Source organism: Azolla caroliniana, unplaced genomic scaffold (genome assembly GCF_043228905.1).
Source record: "Azolla caroliniana isolate FFs.n. ecotype wild unplaced genomic scaffold, voAzoCaro1.0.p SCAF_2, whole genome shotgun sequence".
Classification (NCBI taxonomy): domain Eukaryota; kingdom Viridiplantae; phylum Streptophyta; class Polypodiopsida; order Salviniales; family Salviniaceae; genus Azolla; species Azolla caroliniana.
The window spans coordinates 27,203,918-27,230,423 of NW_028230437.1; the positions used below are offsets into that span (position 1 = coordinate 27,203,918).

At 36.0% G+C, this 26,506-nt stretch overlaps 3 protein-coding genes across 5 annotated transcripts; 1 reads left to right on the forward strand and 2 right to left on the reverse strand.

Annotated features, from left to right (window-relative positions):
* Window positions 1-1,707: 1,707 nt before the first annotated feature.
* On the reverse strand, window positions 1,708-5,936 carry LOC147867963 (Aldolase-type TIM barrel family protein). Its single transcript, XM_087315884.1, has 6 exons — window positions 5,739-5,936; window positions 4,549-4,761; window positions 3,708-3,803; window positions 2,718-2,863; window positions 2,377-2,605; window positions 1,708-2,161 (listed from the first exon to the last, which is right to left on the reverse strand). The coding sequence occupies exons 1-6, from the start codon at window positions 5,871-5,873 to the stop codon at window positions 1,931-1,933; spliced, it is 1,050 nt and encodes a 349-aa protein (XP_087172010.1). The 5' UTR covers window positions 5,874-5,936; the 3' UTR covers window positions 1,708-1,930.
* Window positions 5,937-9,821: 3,885 nt separating this feature from the next.
* On the forward strand, window positions 9,822-20,968 carry LOC147867964 (SWI/SNF complex subunit SWI3A-like). Of its 2 annotated transcripts, XM_087315885.1 has the most exons (7): window positions 9,823-10,325; window positions 12,106-12,683; window positions 18,521-19,054; window positions 19,392-19,552; window positions 19,638-19,702; window positions 19,894-20,072; window positions 20,437-20,968. In XM_087315885.1, exons 1-7 carry the CDS (start codon window positions 9,953-9,955, stop codon window positions 20,584-20,586), a joined length of 2,040 nt encoding a protein of 679 aa, XP_087172011.1. In that variant the 5' UTR covers window positions 9,823-9,952; the 3' UTR covers window positions 20,587-20,968. The 2 variants fall into 2 exon arrangements, with proteins under 2 accessions (XP_087172012.1, XP_087172011.1); XM_087315886.1 differs by lacking the exons at window positions 19,894-20,072; window positions 20,437-20,968 and adding an exon at window positions 19,826-19,860 and having other exon boundaries at window positions 9,822-10,325.
* Window positions 20,969-21,835: 867 nt separating this feature from the next.
* Window positions 21,836-26,506, reverse strand: LOC147867965 (ADP/ATP translocase 1, mitochondrial-like). 2 transcript variants are annotated; one of them, XM_087315888.1, is made up of 4 exons: window positions 26,381-26,506; window positions 23,782-24,259; window positions 23,071-23,442; window positions 21,836-22,503 (listed from the first exon to the last, which is right to left on the reverse strand). In XM_087315888.1, exons 2-4 carry the CDS (start codon window positions 24,238-24,240, stop codon window positions 22,207-22,209), a joined length of 1,128 nt encoding a protein of 375 aa, XP_087172014.1. In that variant the 5' UTR covers window positions 24,241-24,259; window positions 26,381-26,506; the 3' UTR covers window positions 21,836-22,206. The 2 variants fall into 2 exon arrangements, with proteins under 2 accessions (XP_087172014.1, XP_087172013.1); XM_087315887.1 differs by having other exon boundaries at window positions 23,782-24,256; window positions 26,381-26,495.

The window sequence follows — 26,506 nt, forward strand, 5'->3', positions numbered from 1 at the left end:
TAGAGAAAGCTTTCTTTCTTTTTTTCCAAAAAAGAGAAAGCTAACTTTTGAAAGGGCGCCCAAATTATATTGGGTAATAATGCAACATAACAAACCCAACATGGCTTTACAATTAAGAGAACTTAAAAACAACTAAATGTTGTGTATACGTCATGTCATCAAACCTAAGAAGCCCTAGAATATCACTCCTGCTTTGGCCCTTGTAGAGCCAATATTTATAACACTAGATTTGTCAACAAAAAAATGCCACTCATGTTTAGGAACAATACCGAGAAACTACCCATCGTAGGATGCGAATTATGATTAACTACATATTCTAGTAAACTAAACTTAAGAGTGTACAAATTAGATTATTGTGGTTTTTTTTAGAAAGGCTAAATACATATTCCATTAATACTCATAGTTTGTTGCTTTTAACCTCTTTTCTTTGTATTCTTGCTCATGTTGTAAGAGAAATATTTGTACAATGGTATACCCATTGAGGTCAACTTGAAAAATGTTCTAAGGTTGTCATAGTCTACCAAATAATAAAGGGTTCTATTGTTGGACTTTGTGTTTTTTTTAATTGGATTGGGGGATCATGCTATATAATTAACATTTTGCCATGTAACATTAACAATATTCAATGTGAAAATAACTCATAACATGCATATAAGATGAGCAACATTGAACACATAACAATGCCGTGTATCACAAACCACAAACACATTTTATAGTATTATCTAGATATTTGCAATCCCCATTTATGCTCCGTCACATTGGTTAGCATCATATATCATTAAAATTTATATTCATGTTATTTTCAAAACAAAGTTTTCGCACTATGAAAGGAATAGTTTAAGAGAAAGCATCTATATATGTCAACATATGTAACGAGCAAAACATAGACATTCCAATAAGAAGGATTTGCAATAATAAATCATAGAACAAATTGGAAACAAAGCTTTCATTCTTATTGTTCTCATGGCATATGTAATAAAGAATCATTATTATATGCCAATCCATAAACTTCCAATTAATGGAAGTATATTTTCGTTTGTTAATTGGACAAACAAGCATTCTCAATTAGTTTATATCTACTATTACATTCATCGCATTCTTGGTACATATATAAAACAACATGGTCGATAAGTTTCTAAACAAACTTTTTACCTTAGAGGGCCATTATTGTCTATATAGTGGAATGAATCACTAATTGTTACGTTGAATTATGTCAAAAGTGCCCTTCATGATACAATGTCAAAAGTTTTTTTTATATCAACAAAACAACAATAGAGTGTTTTTCCTTGTAATGAACTTTATTCGTAATTAATCTTAATGTAACCAAATGATCCAGAGAGATAAAAAAAATTGCTATTAAGCCTTGAAAATACATATAAGATATTTGGCAACTTTTATCACAATATTACTTGATGCCTACACAATGGGTGCTTGCTCAACATACACAAAAATAGCCAAAATGATAAGATGGGCATCATTTTTAACTTTTTCAAGTATTGGAGTTTGCAACATAGTTGGGAAATGCATGATGTTTTTATGTTTAATGGTAGACAAGGAATACAAGCTTATCTAAGTAAGGTGAAAGGACTATTAAATTGGCAACTTTGAATCTTAGAGCATATGGGGATTGTTTCCCCAAGTCGACATATTTCTTGATTAGTGGCACTTGAGAATGTCTCACAACCTATGTAGTGACTCGTGACGGTAGTCAACAAGTATTTTGATTGTGGTTTTACATGCAATTAATATAATTATGTGTTTTCACCCAAAAAAAAGAGATGTTATGGAGGCCAATATTATCTTCATCAAAAACCTCTGTGCAATATTTTATTCTCATTATTTTTCTTAGTACCAAGGATGGATGATATTCAACATGATACATCAATATACAACTACACCTCACAAACCTTTCACAAAGTGGAGTCCTGCCTTAAACCACAGAAATATTCTCCATCTTATTAGTTGAGGTTTCAATGAGACCAATCAATCTATGATCTATGATATCTTGAGCACCTTCCACTAGGCTTCTAACAATCTGACCAGCTGTTTGAATGTTCTTTATGAGTCCTACACCCTCACCAGCATACATAACCATATTCTCAACCTCACCAGTTGCTGAGCTATTGGGTGCAATGCCAGAGAAACGCGATATAATTTTTTCCTAATAATAGTAGAGCAAAGCACCATTAGAAAAAAAAAAAAAGATTGTGTATAGTATCTACATACAAATACATGCATATATACATATTATTCAGGAAAGCTTTCGAACTGCCCTATTTTAAATGTACTCATCTTTAAGTAACGGAGCTCAATTTCTTTGCATTGTGAATTATCCAGTATAATTGCACTGAATTTCCCAGAAGATATCTACAATACCTCGCCATAAATCACAGTTCGACCAATTGAAGGTTGTTGAAACTCATTTTCATTCTCATGGAGCTCGGTCTTCCACTTCAAATAGAAAGGTGTCTTGATTATCCTATGTGGAGCATTGGGCCATCTTGCACGACCAAAATGTGATGTATATTCGGTGTCATGAATAGAGGCATTGATCAAGCTTTCCTTATATAAATGATGTGCATTAGCCTCCTTGGATGCGACAAAGCTTTCACATTTCACAATCAAATCATATATAGTTAGAGCAAAGCTTGAAATTTTGGGAGATAAATATTCGAGGTAATTTTAAATTGCTTCTCAAACGGAATTTTAAATGATACCGTGTTCCAAGACAAACACCTTGTGCCCCTAACACTAAAGCAGCAACATAACCACGTGCATCAGCAATACCACCAGCAGCAATTATTGGAATATTTGTTCCTTGTAGACAGTCCACAACCATGGGAAGAAGCGATACAAGGCCCATCTGCAATTCATGGCTTATTCATAAATAATTCATCAAAAAGAAAGTGTATGAAGTATTTCGTAGTTTTTCTTTCCCAAAATGCTCCTGAGACTTCCTTATTTCCTCAAACAACCTTACATCAACCCCTCAAAGAGCAATTATATGGGCTAGTTGGATTAATTATATGCTCAATTCATCCCCTTTCTCTCGATTATATGTGGCATTTGAGAAACTACATGGCCAACTCATCCCCTTTAAGCGTAGAAAAGTACCCCAAACACTAAAACTCAATAGACTGGATTAATACAAACAAGATCTTAGAATTTAGAAAGTAGACATAAATTTTTTAATTTTTTAGTCTGAGAATGCTTTTAAGTTCAGTCGCGGATGTTATATACATCATCCTAGAAAAGAAAGAGGAGATTTGAACTTAGAATGTAGCAAGACAGAGAATGAGAAAGCTGTCAGCTGCAAGGGAGACATCATGAGGAAAATAAAAGTGAAGAAATAGTCATTTTGACAACAAAAAAAAGTAATTTTTGTTCCAATTTGATTTACCTGTAGAGATCATTAGAACACCAAACTACAAGGTCACTATATAAGGAAGTCGCGCCTGATACAACTGCAACATGAGCTTTGCAGTTGTGCATATAGCATATGGAAACAGCCCTGACCACCCTCTTCGTCCCTTTATTTGATGGGACCAAGTGAATCAAAGAATATTCTATCGCTTTCTCATTTCCCGTTTTCTTTTATGTCATTTGCATAATATTACAATAGTAAATGTAGAGTGTCATTTTTCCCTAATCCTACCTATTGTGATAAGAGAAACGTGTTATTGTAAAAAACTTTAATCAAACAATACCTGGCCAATCACATGACCTCCTGCTTCAACACCTTGAACAATCACAGCATCCACTCCAGCAGCTGCTGCTTTCTTAGCCGCTTCAACAGTACCCACCTGTACATGACAATCAATCACAGCTGAAAACTTGAACGTATGTATGTATGTGTGTGTCCATATGCATACATACATACATATATATGTATGTATATAAATTCACCAAATTTTATTGATTTCGTACACATTATCAACCTTACATGTAAGTTTAAGACAAAAAAAATGTAAGCCCAAAAATCAAGAAAAAATAGTATGTCATACAGAAAGCATTTTGTCGCAAGCCGAATATATTACTCCATGCACATTTATAGCTATCTTATCTCTTTAAGAATGTAGCATGCAAACTGACATTGTAACTGTCTGATGTAAAGAGATAAAAAAAAATCGATAGAAGACAAGTTCTATATAGAGACTCGATTTCCTTTAATGAAAGTGTAGAATAAACCACAACTTCGAAATTGAGATATACTCCTAAACTTTGCCATAGGCAAGATCAAGATCTTTCAAAATCTATAAGTTTCTTTACTGCAGAAGGTCAAATTGCCATGTTTTAGGTGTGGTGGAGAGATGGAGGAAAGAACCCTTAAGAATGTGTTTAAAAGAGCATGAAAATTCAATGTAAATGCTACAAGAGAAGGAGAGGAAGCTATGCATTATATGTAGAATTGGGAGAGTAATGTCCCCATCAAAACATTGTGAGAAGGAAAATCTAATTATAAAAGTAAAGCAAGGAAACAAAACATGCAAAAAAAGTGAGGAAATGAGGAAATTATAAATGAAGGGGAAAAACCACAAATCCAAATACCTGATGTATGACTTTGACCCCAGCTTCATGAGCTCGATCCACCATTTCCTTTGGAAAATCACCCCAGTAGACTTGCAAAACTGCAACCTTTTCCTCCAAAATGGCCTTAATATTCTCCTCATGTGGAAATGCCAACACAACACCAACTCCGAAGGGTTTGCTTGTAAGCTTCCTTGTCTGGCGAATGAGCTCTCTCACAACATATGGGCAATCCTAAAGAAAAACGCAGTTAAAATGGGGCAGTGAGAGAGGGAGAGTGCCCAGACGGCCGTAGGTCAGTTGATAAGGTTGTCTGGTGGAGATCACAAGGTCGTGCATTCAACCTCTACATTCCATAGTGGCATACTTGTAGCATCTAGTAAAGTAGTACATATGCCAAGATTCGAACCCAAATGCATGTGAAAACTTGGTGAATAAGATACAGCTCTTATATATAGAGAGATAGAGAGAGAAATTTGCCATAGAAACAATGATTTTCTTTATTTGAAGCTCATTTTCGAGCTTTATATAAACCTTATATTTGTTTTCAAAATTGTAATAAAATAAAAGAAAATTTAAAGAAATTGCCCAAGGTCAGAAAAACTTAATATATAAAGCATTAATGATGTCTATACATAACGTAGTGTAGTTAAAAAAATTTCCAGGTTGATATTTACAATTTCAAGTTTAAGCTTATTGGTCCACATTCAAATTCAAAAACCCAATGCTGCAAAATACGATGTGTTAAAGACCAATTGTGTGTGTGTGTGTGTGTATGTATGTATGTATATATATATTATAACAGAGTAATCAGAAATAATTGAGGATCCATGCTCTAATTTGATTCCTCAAACTTTCTGACACTTCAAATGCAATAAATGCCCAAGGATATAAAAGATATATTGTTTGAAACCTAAAATTTTCAAAGGTTGAAAAATTTGTAGATTCAAGGAAATGCCCAATTGTGGAAGAACTATATACAACAGCTTAATTAGAAACATGTGTATAATATAATGCACGATTATTAGAAATTTCTGAGGGGGCTTCAATTTTTTCAAAAGTAGCAATAGCTATAGATAGATAGATAAATAGATAGATTACATGTACGCATGCATATATATACATACACAAAGATATATATACACACACACACACACACACACAGCAATGAGAAAAGAAAACCCAGATAAAATGTGATGTAAAGACTAAACCTTGTCAGGGGCTCGGAGGAGTCCAATGCCACCAGCGTTGGCAACAGCAGCAACGAGGTAAGGTCCAGAGATGTTGGGGCCGAGGGGAGCCTGTATGATCCCATGTTCAAATCCCAGGATTCCTCCCCAACCCATCGATTCCTGAGAAAACACAGAGAGAGAGAGAGAGAGAGAGAGAGAGAGAGAGAGAGAGAGAGAGAGAGAGATGCCGACGGTGGTCTACGCTACGTATACATCTGGGGCAGAGGAAGGTGTGTTGTACTTGTAGCCAGACTCTAGGAATCGACAACGGTTCGGTTTCAGCTTAACCGGTTTGGCCGAAAACGATTTCGGAATCAATAACAATAGTATGATGTACTATGCATAACTAAATGGTTCATCTCTGTATGTGTACAGCGTGATTGTATGTTCGCGTGTCTAGTTTGAAGAGTTATTTTTATTGATCCAGTCACGTTTCTGTATAGATGTTATACTTTTTGTCGATGGTGATCAAGAATGTGATGATGTCTCTACAAATGTTGTCAACAAATGTCACACGTCACATACCAACTATATGTTAAATCGACTTCTTCAAATTTAAGGTGTTTATGGTTTCATTGATGCCAACGAATCCTGGTATGTGGAAAAGTTTTTGGGTACAATAAGTGTAGGAAAATCAAGTGATCAAATATGCATTTGTATGCATGCGATTATTATAGTATCTCTTGTTGAATAAATTGAATGAGGCACCAAGAAGAAGTATTGGACTTTATTTCTACTAGGAGTGCCATTACTCTTATCATTTCCAAGAAGACTCATGCATTTTTACGACCATGTAAAACTGATGATGGAACAACATATTATATAACAACTTTTTTTTTTTCCATTACTATTAATAAAAAGCCAAAGGCAATATACAAATAGTACATAATATTGTTTCCTCTGCACAAATACATATTATCAAAAAAACTACATTGTTGCCAATAACACCTTTGCTAGCAGAGCACATATAAACCTTGAGAAATTCCATTGCTACGTCGAGCTATAAGACCACCTTGAGAAGGCCTCCACTTTAGCATGAATAAGCCTCTTTATCACCTCTTTTCCATTCACCTTTGCTTGAACATGTGGGACATTGTCCAACTAAAACCATTCTCTGCCATTTAACTTCTTTGCCACTACCATTGATTTATATTCCATGGGATCATATGCTGAAAATGTACGATGTTTTGGAGACATCTCGATGAGGCAGCCATAGAACAAATCAAATAGCCATAGAACACAGCAAAACCCATAATGAAAGCCCATAATACCGCCACCGCCTTCTTTCCCTTGAAAACAATTGGGTATTCATCATAGACTCAACTAGTTTCTCTTTGGCATCCCATCTGCTTTTCTTCAATCTCCTACAGAAACTGGCTCAATCTCATATAGAATAAGACAGATTAAAATGGCTCAATGTCATACAGAATAACACTCAGTTTTGTGCCCGTTCCTTGGCCTTTAACTTTCCCATGTGATGTGTCCTTTTCTACCAATTTGGCAGTTATATAACAACTTTCTTAGAAGCTATTACTAGAGACTATTTTGAGATTGAGGATAAGAATGCTGAAATTCACAAGCATGACTCATGAGTTATTATTTGTTGAAATTCCAAAAATGAAATATAATGTTGTTAAGTACGCCAATGTGGAGTTTGAGATCGAGGATACAAATGATGAAATTCCCAAAATGAAATATAATGTTGTTAAGTACGCCAACATGGACATCGACATTGACACTATCAAACAATGTAATAGAAGACAACGAATATACAAAACATAAAAAATTGTCTTTTGTTCCCGCAACGTGGAATGACACAAAGACAAAAAGAGATATAAAAGCAAAATGATAAGCTTCTCTCAAGTTTCTCTTTATTTACCAATTGTAGGCCATGACTTCTACTCTCTCCCCCTATTTATCATGCTAAAAACGTCACTTAATGTCTTTCACAAATCTCTTGTAATTGAAGAAGCTAGATTCATCAAACACGTGGTTATTCCTCTTTTGTAATGTTCTCCTCTTTACTTAGTTTAAGTAGTTGCTCTAAGTATATTAAGTTTGTCACTTACTTGATTATGGTACTTCATTTAGTAGATGATGAATATGTTAAGCACTTTCTCTGTATGCTTAACAAATGTTGATGCATGTCATTCTAATTCACCCATGATAGGATAGAAACTAGCTTTGTACCCCACACAACCTCAATGTACGTGAATTGCAACACATCCATACTTGCATTGCAACACGTGTTCTCTTCAAGGTGCTAGGCACTCCTAACAGAATTTGAGTACATGTATTTATCTCACAAGACTAGAGATAACTTGATCAAACCAATAAATAAATAGAACCAAATCGGTAATGAGAGATGTTTAAATTAGATTACTTTGAGGGTAGAGATGATGACTACCTTTTTATTGATGACAAACCAAATCATTATAGTGTAGGATACGAAGGATATTGAAGGAAAAGACAGGTCTCATGAGCTTTTTGTGTGCCAATAGTTCCCAAATCAAGTGAAGGTCTTATTAAGTGTTAACAACTTTCAACAAGGCAAGGATGTCAAGGGTGTATTAAGGGTATAACGAGACAGTCAAGCTCCCCAACCACATGTATGAATCACATTTTATCTCTTTTTATTATTTGTAAAAGTCTTGGTGGTGGTTGTTTTTTTATGTTAATAAAATTTCACTAATCATGCTTTTCTTGCTTTGCAGTTTTTTTAACCACGAGAATGACTCACTCAATGAGTACAATAAGTATTTGACTAAAGGCTTCCTTAGGAGATTATAAATAATTGATTAGGAAAGCCCAGAAGTTGTACCTCCATGTTAAGAATCATTTACTAATCAATAAGCCATATTAAAGAAAAAGAAATGTGAATGGATTGGTTAGAAGAACCCAATCCTCCAAACCACCCCCGAGTTGTGATCAAGATTCAACACATAGCCAACCTACCACTAATATCCCATGTCGACAAATATCAAGATGACTAGTGCCTTTGAAGAGGCAACACTCCACTCCACATAGTTGAGCTTTACAGACAACCCAACATGCCTCTAAATTGTACAAAACAAGAGTTAACACGTGATCATAAAGCACATTAACAAGACAAATCACTTGCTCTATTGACCACATCGTCTATAGGAAGCGTAAGTTCTTAGAAAATGAACGTAAACAATATCTCGTTCTCTAAGAGAATGTTGTTAACATGAATCACATGATCTACATGCCGCATTGCCTAATAGGAACCATATGCTTGTGGAGCATGCATGTAAACAAGACAACGTGCTCCAAGAAGAATGTTGTTAAATTGCATCACGTGATCTATAAAGTATGTTGCCCAATTGGGATCATGTGCTCCCACAACACACAAGATGTTCGCAATGCACCTTAGTGTGATGACCTTGCGTGTAGTGTAAATGACCTAGGAAAGCTCTCACAAGACCAACATGCAATAAATGAACTCATGACATTGTAGTTACAAGTTGAACATTTTTCACATATGCTCGTAAAAAACCAATATTAATTAATGTTCAAATGTTAACTATAGAGATTGCACACATCTCTAATACATGGTGTTGAATTTTAGTATCTACACTTAGGATTATGAAACGAGTATCTCATCCAACATTCTTGTATGCCTTGGAATTCCAATTGGATAGTCAACACCGAATGAGGTAATGCAGTTCTATGAGACTCGTTCAGGTTGTATCCACAATGTTGCACGTCGAAGAAAGAACACATGATAATCTACAAAATTGTATAGATGATGCGTTCAAGGAATGCATTAAACTAAGCATTGTGTGTGTGTGTGCGTATGTCATTGTCCATCAATTAAATTTATCGTTTTTAAGAGATACACCTCTTGTAAATGCAATTGAGCACATAGAAACGAGAAAAAATATGGGTTGAAAATTGGTCATCTCCGTAGGTGCAAGTTGCAACCTAATTCTAAGTCAAATGGTTTGGAAATGGGGGGGGGGGGGGGGGGGGCAGGGGCATATCCGGGGAAAAGAGAACATAGTAGGGGTATTTTCGGGAAATAAGAAATACTTGGAAACACTCTGATAAACTTGAAATGTTAACAGGTCGGAGCGAGTGTGAGAGTGAAAGAGAATCGAACAGAAAACTCGACCCCGCCATAGCCGACGCAGTTTGAAATCAAGAAGAAGAAGAAGAAGAAGAAGAAGGCGATGGCGGACGACAAAGGAGACATCAAGAGTGTAGAACCTCTTCCTCTACCACACCAACAAGAACAAGAACAAGAACAGCAAACAGAAGCCCCCTTGAGCTCGACTCCTCTCATTCTTCCTCCTCCTCCCCCTCCCTCCGCGGATACCTCTCTCGTGACCCCTGATGTCTGCACTGGTGAACAAGAAGAGAAAAATACGAACAGAAATAATGAATTTGCATCGGCTAATGCCGATCCTACTTCTGTTAATGTAGATCCTTCTTCGGCTAATGTTGATCCTTCGTCTGTTGCTGCGAATGCACCCTGTATTGATTCACCAAAGCTTCTCCATGATGTCTCCAACAAAGAGATTTATCGCGTTCCTGACTACTCAGGTACGGGCTTTCTTCTTCTTCTGCTTGAATCTTTTTGCCCAAATTTTGTTGAATTTACATGGTACCGTTAACGCGTATGTAGAAAGATAAAGAAAGAAGCATGTCTGATATGTGAATTTAAGTGAATTCGAATGAATTCTTTATGTTTATGTGAAGTCTCCTTCCCCTTTATTTGCAACATCTCCAAGGAATATGTAGGTTAATCGCTCAAATACATATGCTATCATGTTAAACTTCCCAGCAGATACACAATTAAACTCTTTTAAATTGTTTAAGGTTTTCAGTATCTCTGACATCCTTGTTCACGGATGAGCAAGAAGGATTCTTCAAATTGTTGATGAAATCTGCTAAATTGGTATTGCATCCTTATATGTATATACAAAATCAAGACAGAAGTATGCTGCCTTCATTTTTGAATCTTTGCTGAATGATGTGGAATTTGTTTGCTATGTTTTATGTTTGGATGCAAAATATCAAAAACGTAATTTGGTTATGTGAACGCATTTCTATGCGTGTGTAATAGGTAAGTAATATTTCTTTTCATCTTTTACTAAAATCTGTTGAATTTGTATTACCGTTTATATGAAAAATCATTCCCCCTTTCATTGCCTCATTCCAAGTACCTTGTAAATTTTATTTAAAATTTAAAGCACATGTAAGACACACCAAGAAAACTTAAATTTTAATCTCCATGGAAATTTGTTAATTTGTATGTCATATTTATGCTTATACGAAATCTCCTTCTCCTTGTTATGCAATATCTCCAAGAATTCTTTAGAGTGTACTGAATTCCCTTCAAATCATAAAGCGCAGAATATATATTCACACCACTGAACTGTTTTAATTGGTAGGTAAGGATTGTTTGAATCTTTGCAAAAATGTGTGCAATATACTAATGTTTATTCTCCACCTTCCTTTGCAACATCTCCAAGAAATCCATATAATTCCATTCAAACCCTAAAGCACAGACATACTCGTGCTAACTGTTTGTTTTTATGTTTGCCTATAAGATCCCACCTTCAAGGAAGAGGTACTGAATCAGGAAATACAAACTTTTATAAAACCATAGGGATGGGGAGAGAATTGAAATGACCAACCATAGAACTATACAGTCCGCAAGAGCTTCTGTTAATGAATTGGCAGAGTAATCGTCACTTTGGAATCTGAAGATCTTGTAGGAGAAGAGTGTGCAGAGCCTTAAATCCGAAGATGAGTGAAAAGATTGTTGCTTTAAAGTAGAGCAAAAAGTGCAAGACATCTTTTTGCCAGTGATTCATCAAGATTTCTGCCCTGACTTATGAGAAACCTGCAGAGGAACCCTTGGGTTTTTGGAATTCTCACTGTCAATGGCTGATTGACATTTTAAAAATTATAGGTTCAAGACCAGGTGGGATAATATTGGTAACTTCACGACTCTCGGATAATTCTTCAATCATAATGGCGTAACCACCTATACACATGCTACAATGGCCGTAAAAAGGTGCTGCGACCCCGTGAGGCCAAACTAACCTCAGAAACTCAGTCCCACTTCGGATTGCAGGTTCTACAGAAACACTGTTATGAATCTTTATGGAAATGTATTGAATTTGTACGACACCATGATATTTATATGTGAAAAATCTGTTCCTCTTTGGTTTGCAACTTCTCCACGTATTCTGCAGAATGCATGCAATTCCATTTAGATCTTCAAGTACATTCACTTTGACGCGAATTGTAGGACAAATATATCATCACACTTTCAAATTCTTTAATCTTTTGATTGTTTCATATGCATGGTCAGGGTGGTTTTCTTTGAAGATGATCCACACAATTGAGAGGCGATCCATGTCGGAGTTTTTCGATGGCAATTCAATCTCCAAGACTCCCAAGTTGTACAAACAATACCGAGACTTTATTATCAACAAATATAAGGAAAATCCAGGGAAGCTTCTTACCTTTACTGAAGTGAGAAGGATGCTTGTAGGCGATGTGAATGTTATCAAGAGGTTGTTTGATTTTCTGGAGCACTGGGGTCTGATAAACTACCATACTGCACCTGAAAAGAAGCATCAGGCAAGCACCAACAATCTCAATACTGCTCCATCTTCATCATCGGAGACCATCCCTCCAGGTGTACAGATTGTTTATCCACGCATACCAGTAGGCATATCAAAGCCAAAAGGATCCATTGAAAGTAGTGGGAAATTGATAGGTGCCGTCCCATTGACAAACTTGGCATGTTACAAAGATGCATTTGTGAAATCTATATCAGATACGTTGACAGTAACCTCTGACGAATCCATAGACAAATCAGATATCCCAAATTGTAGCAGTTGTGGAGCTAGCTGTCAAGAAAAATATTATGGAAATGCCAAAAAGGTAAGTGTTTCTTTCTTCTAAATCGTTGTTACATATTTGTATTTGTTAATACATTCATACTATATATTGTTATTGTCGAGTTGATTCCTTACCATACTCAATAAAAGTAGATAATTTTCTTGCTTAAAGATTCATGCATAGTTTGCAGCAGAATAACATTCAAATTTGATTTCAAAGACTCCATTTTCTTTGCATATCCTTTAGAATTCTAAGTTTTCCGTTGTCTATTCTAAATGTGTGGATCTGGCTAATAACCAGGTCATTAGCCAGATCCACACATTGCATGTATAGATGTGATAGAATTTAGTTCCTTAGATCTTTTGTTGAGATTTCACAAGCTGAAAGGCGAGGTATAGCTTGTCGTTTTCTTGCACGACTTTATTGTTTATGCTTATCTTTTTGTGGTTGTTTGTTTGCTTTTTTTTACAGATTTGAATGTTTGCCTCTTTGTTTCTCTTTAGTTTCTTTTGTATGCATGCTTAAATTCCACAAGGAGGTGCCTAAGACTTTGAGGAAGCTTTCTTTTAAAGCTTTCAGTTAATTGATTGATTTGATCATCTTCAAGACCCTAAGGGTAATATAAACTAGTCTTGAGAAAGACAAGTTTTTACAAAGCCATGTTGTGTGAATTATTGGGGGCGCCAAAATGGGAAAATGATAAAAAATATTGTAGGTGAACTTTGAGATGGATATTGTAGGGAGTCTTCCAGCACTAGGAAATGAAATATAGAAAAATTCAGAAAAATAATTTAAAGAAATGTAAACTAAAGGAGAAGATAGTCCATAGCTGACGGTTGTGGAAATATTGGATATCACACATTTGATCCCTGAATTTATGCTCTTATAACGAGTTAAAAAATTTTGTGAAATTAATTCACTATTTGCTTAAATAACAACAGACTATAGTGAAAGCTTGAAACTTTTTTGATTAAATGTGGTGTCTTGAAGCAGAACCATTACTTCTGTCATATATGTGAGAGTGCAAAGGGCAAGATAAACCTTACCCTGATTTGATATCCAAACCACCACAAAATTCAAATGCTTAAAAGTTTTGTGTTTTTCAACAAGAGTTATTATAAGTGAAGCTGCATAGGACCTTGAGGCAAGAGGTCTAAAACCCTAGTCTTCATCACACTATAGTCAAGAAAATCTATAGAAAACAAGATAAGCAGATGGATAGAGTTTTTCAAGAGGAATACAATGAGACAAATGACACCCACGTCAACAGACAAAGTCACCTCTACTTCGTTGCCTTCTTTTAATTGTATCCAACCTCCCAAAAAAGAATATGATGGCTTGTTTTCTAACACAGCCTCCTCTCTATTGGCCTATTCCATCTTCAGAAATAAGTTCATGGGAGCTCTCTTAAAAACATCTCCCACTCTTCTTGTTACTTTTTTCTCTTCACTCTTGTTGTTGCTCTTTTCTTCCCACTTGTAGCTGCTTTTTTCTTTACACATGTAGGTGGTTTTTTTCTTTATGCCTATCTCTATTAGGTGTGCCTTATCTTCTCTATAAAAATTTATCGTCATATTACATGTATAGCCTTCCCAAATTATAATTATGGTCTAGGCCATATCCCAAACATAACTCTCCTAGAACGTGATCCTTAAATTGCTTTATGATCCATTCTCCAATTTCTATGTTGTCAATGCCATTCACTTTGCCATTTGGATGTCCTCCACTTTTGATAAAAAATCATCGACACAATATATAACTCTACTTTGGTCGCATTAAACACTATCTCTCTCCATTAAACTAGAATTACACTTTGCCTACCTTCCTAGGTAATTTATCTTTTATAGGAAAATGCTTTCTAAGAAATAAATGCTATATTATTTTGTTGGAGACCATTGGAATGAAATCTTCAGAAATTTGTTGCATTAAGGATGTGAATAACAGCATATTGTCCATGGTATGCATGAAGATTTTAAGAGAATAGTATTCAATGTGTACATGCCTTTATGAGACTAGAATGGTCTACACTTACAAAGAGAGAAAATCAACAACACATGAAAAGTTTTAGATGATAACTGTTACCCAAAAATCACTTATAGCATAAAAGTTACATATATAGCTTGCTCAAATAACAAGAGCTTCCCCAAAACATTTCCTTTTTTTTATTCTTGTTTTTGGGTTTTTTCTAACTTTCAGTGTTCACGAAATTTATCCAGTTTGTCTTAATATCCTCATTCACTCACAAATCTAAAAATCCTTACAGCCTTAATTTTTTTTGAAAGTGTTTAAATGTTCTGAGAAAAAGATGGATTGCAAAAGTTGCAATCCCAACATTATCTTGCCACTATGTTTGAGAAAATAAAGATTTCATATTACCTTGTTGATATTAGATAATATGAAAACATTGTGCTTTGGGGCCCATTCAATCACTATCTCGTCTTCTTCCCATAGAGATATTGGCACCATGGAGAGTATATTGATACATTACAAAAGTCAAGAATATGCCAAATCATAGATTACCACATCTTGCTTGGAATGTGGGCTCTAAACTATAAAAGAATCATAAGAGCAAAACACTTTTATTTGCTTGGATAGTTTTCATCAAAAAATGGTTGAAAGGATGGGTGTGGAAGATCTCTTAGAGCTTTCCAATGATGCTATGCAATATGTAGGTATTGAGGAACGGTTAATGGAACCACTATGAAAGAAGTGGGAAGATGCTATGAGGACAAAATTAGAATATTACATTGCAAACATCGACCCTGAATGTTGGGTTCAATTTAAGGCAAGAATTCCTATCTCAATATGATGGCATTCAACATTATCTCAATATGAACATGAGTATTAACTCTCACAGAGCCTTCACACTCCATCTCAATTGATCACACAAGCTACACATTGAAGTTGTATGTGGCATCAAAAAGTGTCAAAAAGGCATGTAAGTTCGAGAGGAATGGCTAGTAGAGGATGAATATCACTTACTTTTTACATGATCAACTTACAATGCAATACGACCTGAGGAGAACCCTTGTTCTTTCATCTCCCTTGCAATTTATTATGATAATGAAAGTATTACTAAAAGTTGGTTATGTATGGGCAATATCGTGCTGCGTTCTTGGATTTTAGTGGTGTTTCCCCCATTTCTGTTAGCGGTGCGGCTACTATGCTGGCATATAAAGAGGGGGGATGTAAGTGTGACATTAAAGGGAACCTCGAGCAAGTTGAATTCATACATGTATGCCTTATTTAGACATTGAGACTTACTGCTTTGAAGTATGAATATCCCCACTTAGGAAGAAGAAACATCAAGAATAGTTGTATACTGAAGGTCTCATGGGTCGATATTGGCCTCACTATGGACTTAAAAAATATATATCTATCTTGTTCATTTGTGGGTGCTTCATTTCACCTGCAAGTATGCATAATCATGAATCCCACCCTCGAGTCAACTTTCAGAGTTGTTTCAGTGCCACTGCCTCTATTTCCAGGATCATCATCAGTGATCGCTTTCATCAAGGGGTTGAGATTGTGATTTTGAGCATATCTTTTTTGGATTGAAAGAAAGCAGGAAAATGTAGAGATAAAGTCAGATTTCAGGGATTAGAAGATGTGAAGGACAGAATCCTTAGAACTACTCTGAGAAATGGATGGATAAACGTGTCCTGCCTGAACCAGAGGTTTGCTATAAAACTACGAAATGGATGGATAAACGTGTCTTACCTGAACCAGAGGTTTGCTATAAAACTACTCTGAGAAATGGATGGATAAACGTATTCTACCTGAATCCGAGGTTTGCTAGCATTATCTAGATGCTGTTTAATTGGAATCAACGATCGTAGAGGTGGAATTGAGTTGCTACTCCAGGGTTTAGGGCTTAGGGTTTAGATGTTCCTTCTATTTTGGTTATTAGAGTCTGTCCTTCAGATAGTCTGTCCCATTTCTACTATTTTTCACATTTAGCTATTGTGGGCAGTAGACTGCAAGTTTATGCTAGGTTGTCCACAGATTTGCAGATAATTTGTATTTCATCATCGAGGTTAGTCTGTTGAGGTAATCCTGTGTATTAATGGCCATGGTTGTGCTAAGTGATATATTCAGCTTTTTGTAATTTGCCGAAACTCATTGGAATAATATAAAGAAAGAGCTGTAGCTATTCAATGTGAAAGCTAATTTCATTTTAATATATCTATAACCAAAATAGTGCAATCATGATTTCCACCACTCTTTAAATTCCAAGGAACCTTTCAATGTCTTGTGAGGAAGAATATGAATATTTCTTGTCCTTAGGACAAGAAAGTAAAAGAGCACGGAATATGTTTAATTAGAGGCAACCTACTAGACAACTGAACTCACCTTATATATGGCATGAATATGAAAAGGTACTATATGATATCCCTTGGCAACGCCCCCTCCCCCTCCCATTTGTATCTACCATTTTTAGTTTACAGAATGTAAGAAATGCCAATGATCAGATGATGGATTGGTAGGTGAGCACTTCATATGCCCATGCCACTTTGCTCCCTTGATAGCACACATCTTTAATAAAGCTATGTGTGAAGGTTTCCTTACTAGCTGAATCTTCAAGAGCTGAGCTATTAGATGACAACCATGATTGGTCATTACTTGACTAAATTATATGGCTCAATCCTAGAATCAGAATCGAGTGTATGGACAGAGGAATGGTTGCCATTCAACTGGACAAGTAGGCTTTTGAAAAGGGTTCACAACTTTGGATCACATATTGACCTCTGAATACTTAACGAGTTGGCAGAGCCCTTTAGAGCAAATATTACTTATGCTGTTGAGGCATTTCAATGTGTAGCTAATAAGGTAGGTTCACTTTCATTTGAATTTTAACCTTGTAAACTAAAATAATATGCTTAGTTACTCGTTAAATGATGAGAAATGATTTATTTATGTTTGTCAATAAACCTGGATAAAACTGGATAAAACTGGATGATGGTGTTTAACACCACTCACGCATGGGTAACAGAATCAGAATTCTTCTTGGTAGAGGAAAAGGTGGCATACATGATCCTCCACATGCGTAGGAGGAACATTCACAGGGTCTTGTTTCTCCTCATGGCAGGTTGCCTGCGCTTGATTTTCTCGTGGATATCCAGCCCTTGTTGTTCTTGAAAGATAATGTCCATATATATAGTTCCAAGAGTCCAAACTAAATTCACTCCTACACACGCTATATATCAATTGAGGGTCACACAAGTAGATTCCTGAAGTGGACATTGCAAAGAATAATCACAGTTTGCGTTATCCCCATCACTCCTACATATGCTATAAATCAATCAACGGTCACGCAAGTGGGCTCCTGAAGAGGATTTCGAAAATAGTCGGATTCTTTAGTTCATTTTTATTTGCTTTTTTATTTAATTACATCTATTTGAAATGTTGTTAGCAAGAAGCGTAAGGTCTTATAAGCCATTTTGACCTCTCAAAAGACGGTGAAATATCTTTCTTTTCTTTTGCAGCAGTTTGTAAGAGAATGCCTTTGCATGTTTTTCTCATTGGAAACTTGAGGAACCAATCTTTCAAATTCAAGGCAAGGAGTGTGATTATTAGATTGATTTTTGCTTTTACAGCAATTATAAGTCTCTATTTTGACTATATTCCAATATGTATAGCAAATTGGAAATTAGTTTTTAAATATTGAACTATAGGCCCAGATTTAGCATTTTCAAATGATGTCAATTACAGTGCTTTTATTAAAATATCTGCACTGATACAGCTGGTGCATGTACGTGTATATATATACTACAGTTCTGATTTTGTATAAATTAATTTGATCCACTCATTAGTAACTTCTGAGACACTTGTCCTGTGAAGTACTGTTATCATTCTTTGGAATCATTCTCCTGTTGCAGGACGGATTTCTGCTTTGTGAAGAGTGTTTCTCAACAGGCAATAACATTATAAAAGAGGACTTTGTGTTGAAAGAAGCCAAGTTGTCAACAAGTGATAACTTAATAAAAGGAGACTCTGTATTGAAAGAAGCTAAGGTGGATTCTCATATACCTCGGGATGATTGGACCAAAGAAGAAGTATTGCTATTGCTTGAGGCTTTAACAAAATACAGAGAGAACTGGGATCTTATAGCACATCATGTAGAAACAAGATCAAAGGCCGAGTGCATCATGCAGTTCATGAAGCTACCATTTGGAGATCAGTTTATTGATAGCAATAGTCTGGATAGCTCTATGCAATATGCTATGCCAACATCTGACACTAAAACAGAAACCATTCACAAGGATATAAATGCAGAACAGGAAAATAGCAGGGCTACTGCTGATATTTCGATGGAAGTAGATGGTGTTGGAAAAAACTTTGAATTCATGCCACCATCAAAGAGGAAGAGGACAACACCTCTTGCTGACACAAGTAACCCTATTTTGGCTCAGGTTAGTTTTAAGGAAAATCTCTGAAATACCTTGTTTTTCTTTATTTCCAAACTTCTCCTAAGTTTTTGTTATTTCCCCAAATGTCATTGGTCAGGCCACTCTATAGTAATTATAAGTACGATTTGAGCAAGTATATGGTTGACTGGTTGAGGAGCATATATATATATGTGCTGTTTGAGCATATGTGAATTCTGTTTATCTCCTTTTTCTCTTAGTAAATTTTTGTTTTGTTGGGGATCTAAAGAAAAACCCTTGATCTAATTATACTCTAGACATTAATTTGGCTTGATATAAGGGGTCTCTGTTTGAACTCACTACTTTGAAGCAATGGTGGTAGGTAGCCTTTTTATCAGCTATGGTGGGTCCACGTGTAGCTGCAGCTGCAGCACAGGCAGCTTTGATTGCCCTTGCCGAAGAGGACCCAGTGTCTTCTCAGTTCATGTCATCTATACTTCCGAGTCAGAAAGACACCTTGTTTAGTGGATCTCAAATTACAAGGTTGATGTCTGAATGCTTTTTCAGATTGTTTTGCAGTATTTTTATTTATGTTTCTAAATAAGATATTCTTTGCTCTCTAATCTAGTGGCAAAGAAATTTTAAAAAAAGAGGAATCGAATGAACCAAAACACGATTTGACGTCCAGCAAAGGTGTGCACTAATAAATTACTTTTCAATAGTTAATAAGATGTTTAGAGAAATTTGTGAATCAATGCGAGTCCCTCTTTTGATTATCATTACATTTCTTTGAACTGATTCTATAAAACTTAAGAGCTGCTCATCTTCCAAACTGACTCTCTATGACGTTGCCCGTTGGATACCAAAAATATCTACATTTTCAGAAGTTCCAAATTCTAAAGATGTGGAAACTGAGTCTAGCCAACAAGCACTTCCTTCAGCAACCCAAATCAGGGCTGGCATTGCAACAGCCATAGGTGCAGTTGCAGCAAATGCAAAGCTTCTTGCTGATCAGGAGGAACGTGAAATTGAGTACCTTATGGCTACTATCATTGACAATCAGGTAAAATTATATGGTAAACACCATTAAGATTTAGTATATTTACTAGAATACTGCCAGTGGGTTTTGGAGTACTGCAATTTGCTTAGCATAATGTTTTTATTAAATGCCCCTAAGATTTTCCATACATTAACCAGAATGCCCCTCTATACTAAAACCTAGATTTGTGTCCTTGTCATTATGTCAAGCCTTGGTATTCTGGTAGAAAACAAAAGTTACTGGTATTCTGGTGTTTTGCGCAAACCATATCACCTTACATGTTTTCTGATCACCATAAATAATCACTGTTGTAGGTGATTAATTATCAAAATCTCTCATAGTTGATCATTGAAATATCCCTTTGATTAATCATAAAAATGTGCTGCAGTTAAAGAAGCTGTGTAGTAAAGTGGAACACTTTAAGGAGCTAGAACGCTTGCTAAAGGAAGAGCATACACAGATGGAAAGGACACAAACACAGGTGCTGGCTGATTGGATACGATTTTCTCATTACAATTACAATGCAGGGCGTGGTTGAAGAGGCAGAAGAAACCTCAAAATGAGCAAAAGAAATGTGGTTCCTAGCTAATCCAAACAAAAATCCTCTCATTTTACAAGTGAAGATACTATCTATTTATGTTGTGCGCATGAGAGGTTTCATATGCAAAATAAAGCCCCACCTGGAGAAAAGCAGAAACGCTAATTTTGTCGAGCATGTGAATCAAAGCATAGCCCATCCAACTCAATGAGCTATCCAGCCATATATAACACTGATATGCAATGCAATGCTTGGGTTTTCGTTTTCTCTTGTTGCTGTGGAAATGTTGAGTATGCCTCAGCTATGTAGAATATGCATAAAAAATTGGAAATTGTTATAGTGAGCATTTCGTTTTTACAATTGTAAGACCATGAAATGGGCATATTTTTATTGATCTAGATATATCTTTGAGTGGCTGTAAATTTTTTTGTTTTAACGATTAATCAGATCCTCTTAAGATAATGTAAGATAAGCCTACAGTGTATTCAACATATGATATTGTCAGCAATGTTTGTCAGGTAAGCCAACAGTGTACAGGAGTATGAATTGGAAGTATGAAATGGTTGGCCACGTGTAACCTGCTTCTTGAGTAAATGCATCCATATTGGCTTGATATATAAACATCAATCTGTGGATGATACAATCAGTATTCTTAAAAGCCCAGTTTCGACAATTTCTAAAAGATATATATAATATTTAGAGGTCAAATTTCCTATATCTTATATAGTCTTCTTCACAAGGTAGCACTATAATAAACCTTTCAGCTCAGAACCATAAAAGAGGCTCACTAGGACCATCTCTCTATAAGTCCCACAATATTGACATTGCTACTCGAACTCTAATAAACCTTTATTACCTTTCAGCTCAGAACCATAAAAAGAGGCTCACTGGGACCATCTCTCTAAAGTCCCATAACATTGACATTCCTACTCGGACTCTAATAAACCTTTGTTTTGTTATGTTGACAGACAGCCTTTGACATCCCCCCACAAGAGCCTTGCATATTGAACCCACAGAGACAGGGTTGATCCAAGTTCTAACATTTGATTTTTTATCCATTGCATTAAGCATGACGGAATCCATTTTTATTTAAAATGAACGAGTTTTGGCTACACAACCCAAATTTCATTGCTCGTCACCATAATCATCCTCTTCAATAGTAAAATCCTACAGTAAGTGACATTTTGATTAAAGGACATCATTATACAGTGCAAAATAAACTTAGATCCTTTAATCAAGAATAGGCATGTAAAATTAAATATTTCTGGTTATTGAGCACCTATATTCTTGGATGGTGCCATATAATAAGGTTCCCATGATGAATGACCTTTTGATCAATGAAGATCATTAAACCTAACAAAATTTATTGTGTTCCTCCTTTAAAAAGAAAAAGCAGCAACGGGCAGCTTAAAATGATCCCACAACCCATAAATGTATATCAAAAATCAGAAATAAAAACTAAATCAAAAATTATCCAACCATTTGACAGTTTCTTCTTGTTGGTATTGGTGGTGAATTCTAACCTAAAACTATCTCATGTTTCATCATCATCCTCACCTCACTCATCATTATTCTCAGGATCCTCCTTAGAAACATAAGGAAAGATTCCATGAAGAAGACTTAACCGCCTCCAGAGCCATAGGTCTTGCCAAAGAAGATTAACTGAAGTTGATCATATCCAGCAAGGACACCTGCACCTGCAACGGCTCGAAGGATATTCGCACCTGCTCCCTTAAATAGTGACTTGGTTCCTTCATTCTTCAGGATCTGAGAAAAGCAATCAAAAGAACCTTTGTACTTCACAGCTTCACCAGATGTCATCATCATCCTACGCCTCACTGTATCAATGGGATATGAAGCTAGCCCAGCACCTGTTGTGATGCTCCATCCAAGTAGAAAACTAGCCAGAAAGTTGTCCTGTATATATATATGTCGAACAATAAAAAACCAATGGTGCGTAAGTTTAGGGAATGTTGAACGGGATCATAGATTTTGGGACAAATCTTGAAACCACAATAAAAAAGATATCGCAATTTGGAAATTTATATATATATATGACAATAAAAAACCGATGGTGCTTAAGTTTAGGGAATATTGAACGGGATTATAGATTTTGGGACAGATCATGAAACCACAATAAAAAAGAAATCGCCACTTGGAAATTAATTCAAGGTAAAAAAGCTAAGTCAATCCTCAAAACCAACAAAATAACAACTTTGCCCAAACATTATGAGAAAATGAGACAAAATTCTAATTCAAATGCATCATAGATTAAACAGAAAAATCAATGAAATGCTAAGCCAAACTAGTAGCAATATAGGAGACAGCAAAATAATGAGTGTACAATCTTCTATGCTAAAAAAGAGCACAAACTTCTATATTTGGCAAAATCATGAGCATGGCTGAAATTTTCATGATTAATAAGAACTATTTGCAACATTCATTATTTTTAAAAAAACCATTAATAGGAAGTGAAGTGTTCACCTGGAGTGTACCAGTCAGGAGCACAGGTTTCAATGAGTCATACATTCCAAAGTAAAGACCCCGATACACAATGATCCCAACACAAGAGATGGTGAAACCACGATATAAACCACCAATTCCATCAGAAGCAATAGTCTTCTTGTAAACATCAAGGAGACCATTGAACTGTCGCTCTCCACCTTTTTTGGCTGCTTTATTATCATTCGCAAGACGGGTTCGAGCATAATCAAGTGAATAAACAAACAACAGAGACGATGCCCCCGCAGCTCCTCCTGAAGCTAAATTACCAAAGAACCAAGGCCAGTAGCCATCTTTATCCTTCTTCTTGTTGAAGAGCTTCTTGAAGTAATCCTTGAACGCAAAGTTGAGTGCCTAGACCAAATGGAAAGGAGAGGAAAAAGAAACAGGTTACATATGTTAATTCTAAAAGACGCAAATAAATCAGTCAGAGAAGAGGTTAAAAATAAGAGATCCAGAAAAAAAGTAACGCTAAACACTCTTATCTATTTCCATGAATGCCCCTCAATTTTCGTTATTCCTAAACTGGCCTTATTCAACAACCAAGGGAAAACAAGGGATTCCATAGTGTGGACTCTTTACAATGTAAAATGCACGAGTAATTTGGTTTAGGATTTACTTTTCCTGTGCATTTCCAACCAAGTATACAGTCTACTTTTTTTTCTTATTGGCATACATATATATGCCCCTAACCTGGGTTGGGAAGTATCGGATGACATTAGCAGTGTTCCCACGCCATAGGGAGATAAACCCTTCATCAGCCACAGTACGCTTGAAGCAATTCCCAATACCAGTATATGGCTCACTGAGCCTACCAGCCTTGATCATCTCGTTCTGGTTCTGAATGAGCAATTTCACGCGCTCAATGGGCGCAGCAGCAGTCTTTGAGACCGCAGCAGAGACCCCACCCATCATGAAATCAACCGCAAAAGCATAAGGCCCATTCTTGTCGATTGGGGCCGCAGCAAACACATGATCTTCAGAATGGAAAGGGGAAGCTTCCCTTGACATCGTCGGTCTAGTATAGCAAGTGGATGGCAACCCTTGATATTGGTGGTAGTTCACCACACGGGTATCATACAAAGTTCTTGGTGTCATTCCAAGACCCATGTATCCCGAAAGCTTCTGAGCTCGAGATCTTTCGACCGCCATTGTGACCCACCAATCACTGCTATGAAACAAAATATGGTTAGTCACCAAAAACATAAGCAATAGGTGAAGAATACTAATTAGTCGAAATTAAAACAATGACTGGTCATCAGAAGGATAGCAATACTCTATTTCTGATACCTTTTACTATTCTTTAGTTAAAATAGCTGAAAGGATACGTTATTCACAGCATTAATTTCATCCCATTTCGGCACTTAAGGAGCATAGTTTTCATATATAAATCAATATACAACTTTCATCAAAGTTACTAGAAGATTAGCACAAGACATATATTGTGTGAAGCAATCATATGCGCTCTTTTATATAAACGAAACATACAATTTCGATACGAAACCATATGCCGAATGCAATTTACCAAACTCAATATGTTCAGTTACTTCTTTACCTTCTCAATCTTTCATTTCTATCAAAAATAAAACTCAGATGCACACAACCATCAATCATCGTAAAACACCCACGGGATGCCAAAACCCTCTTTAAATTATTAGACACATTAATCAAAATACAAATGTGTTATGCGACTCGAAGATCTGATATCTGATAAAGTCGTTAATAGATATATAGGAATGAAAAGAATGCTGGATGATTGAAGGACAAAACATGACCTAAGATCTAAGCTTTTAAGGTCAGGAAACAAGGAAAGGCCCAAAGAGGACAAAATCATGACGAGAGAGACAATTTTCTGCGAGAATTGAAACGAAATTCTAAAATATTTAAAATGAAATTTACAATTACAAGGAATTTTGCGACATTTAAATTGATTTCTTCAATGTAAGAAGGAATTGTGCAATGATGAATATCTTAAAGCCTAGATCTGATTAAATTGACGCAGTTTAGAAAAGAAATAAAGAGAAATCCAGAAAAATAGAGGCAAATTGCCAAGATCTGACTGACAGACGAAGTTGAAATCGGAATATGAAGAGATCAGACTGATTATTGGATCTGGTTATATGCTAAAAAGAATTTTTCTTATGAACAGAAAAGAAAAATGAAAGACACATTGCAATGTCCCTGACAAGGAGGATGACATCTTGCCAATAATGGTTGTGAGCATATCACGGTTATGTGATCTGATTATCTAAGACTTGAGATATTTTTCTCAAGGTAAAGCGTATACAAAAGAGGAGTGCAGAGAAAAATACAGGTTGTTTACTCATATTCGTCGTTGTATGTTCGTTATCCTGAGACACATATTCATACATAGTACAAGAGAACACGTCAGATCCACAACAGACAATACAGAGAAAGTGAGATTAACAATCAAGTGTATATATAGAATCCAGGAGCGAGAGCTACGAAATTCTAAATGTCTACTCCAGATCGGCTAAACTAGACTAGGAGAAGAAGGAAAGAGATACTAGAAACAGTAATCTGCACCTATAACATCTTCCTGAAGTATGTTATTGTTCCGAAACAAAATTCAGACGCACGAATACCATATCGTCGCACATAAACAGACAAAGAGAGAATAAAGAAGGACGTAGAGGCTTCCTTAGTTCACAGATCTAGATACATAAGGCGAGGGAGAAAAGAAAGCACGGAGAAGAGGTTACTTAACAGGACGGCAGGAGAGAGAGAGAGAGAGTGGAAGCATCTTTTGCAGAACCACGGACAAACAGAGAAAGAAAGATGTAACTTGATAGATCTACAGATAAAGAAAGAAAGAGTGCTTACAGGATGGCAAGATAGATCCGGAGATAAGAAAAACGCTAGAAGGGGAGAGATATTGTAAAGTTTGAGAGATCTAGAAAGATAAGCTATGTAAATAATGGGATCTTTACAATGTTAGGTGCCAGATCCATGGACAAGCTATGGAAAGGAAGAGATCTTTACAATGATGTATGAGAGATCCACGGACAAACTAGAAAAAATTAAGCAGAGAGAGGGAACATTATCTGAAACGTTTACATACATAGAGAGGTATGTTGGAGAGAGAGAGAAATTCAAAGACAAAAAAACCCACACAAACACACAGAGGATAATTGGGAGATCTACAGACAGACAAACTCTAATCAAGAGAGCTTAATAGATAGATCCACAGGAAAATACATTCAAGTGGAGAGAGCTTACCTGATAGATCAACAGAAATCTAGAGAGAGAGAGAGAGAGAGAGAGAAGTTACCTGGCTCGCTCAGGCTCCGGGAGAGTGAGTGTGTGGAGTGGAGGAGGAAGAGAAGAAGCAGAAGGAGAAGGAAAGGAGGTGAAGAAAGCTCAGCGTTCTTATACTCTCTCTTCTAATTTATTTATT

Coding starts and splice junctions, on each gene's coding strand:
- LOC147867964 (XM_087315885.1), top strand. CDS start 9,953: ATGGCGGACGACAAAGGAGACATCAAGAGTGTAGAACCTCTTCCTCTA. Junction 10,326..12,105: donor TCGCGTTCCTGACTACTCAG/GTACGGGCTTTC, acceptor ATGCATGGTCAG/GGTGGTTTTCTTTGAAGATG. Junction 19,055..19,391: donor GTAACCCTATTTTGGCTCAG/GTTAGTTTTAAG, acceptor CAATGGTGGTAG/GTAGCCTTTTTATCAGCTAT.
- LOC147867963 (XM_087315884.1), bottom strand. CDS start 5,873: ATGGGTTGGGGAGGAATCCTGGGATTTGAACATGGGATCATACAGGCT. Junction 4,762..5,738: donor TCCTCCGAGCCCCTGACAAG/GTTTAGTCTTTA, acceptor GTTTTTCTTTAG/GATTGCCCATATGTTGTGAG. Junction 2,162..2,376: donor GAACTGTGATTTATGGCGAG/GTATTGTAGATA, acceptor TACTATTATTAG/GAAAAAATTATATCGCGTTT.
- LOC147867965 (XM_087315888.1), bottom strand. CDS start 24,240: ATGGCGGTCGAAAGATCTCGAGCTCAGAAGCTTTCGGGATACATGGGT. Junction 23,443..23,781: donor TCCGATACTTCCCAACCCAG/GTTAGGGGCATA, acceptor CATTTGGTCTAG/GCACTCAACTTTGCGTTCAA. Junction 22,504..23,070: donor TCCTGACTGGTACACTCCAG/GTGAACACTTCA, acceptor ATATATATACAG/GACAACTTTCTGGCTAGTTT.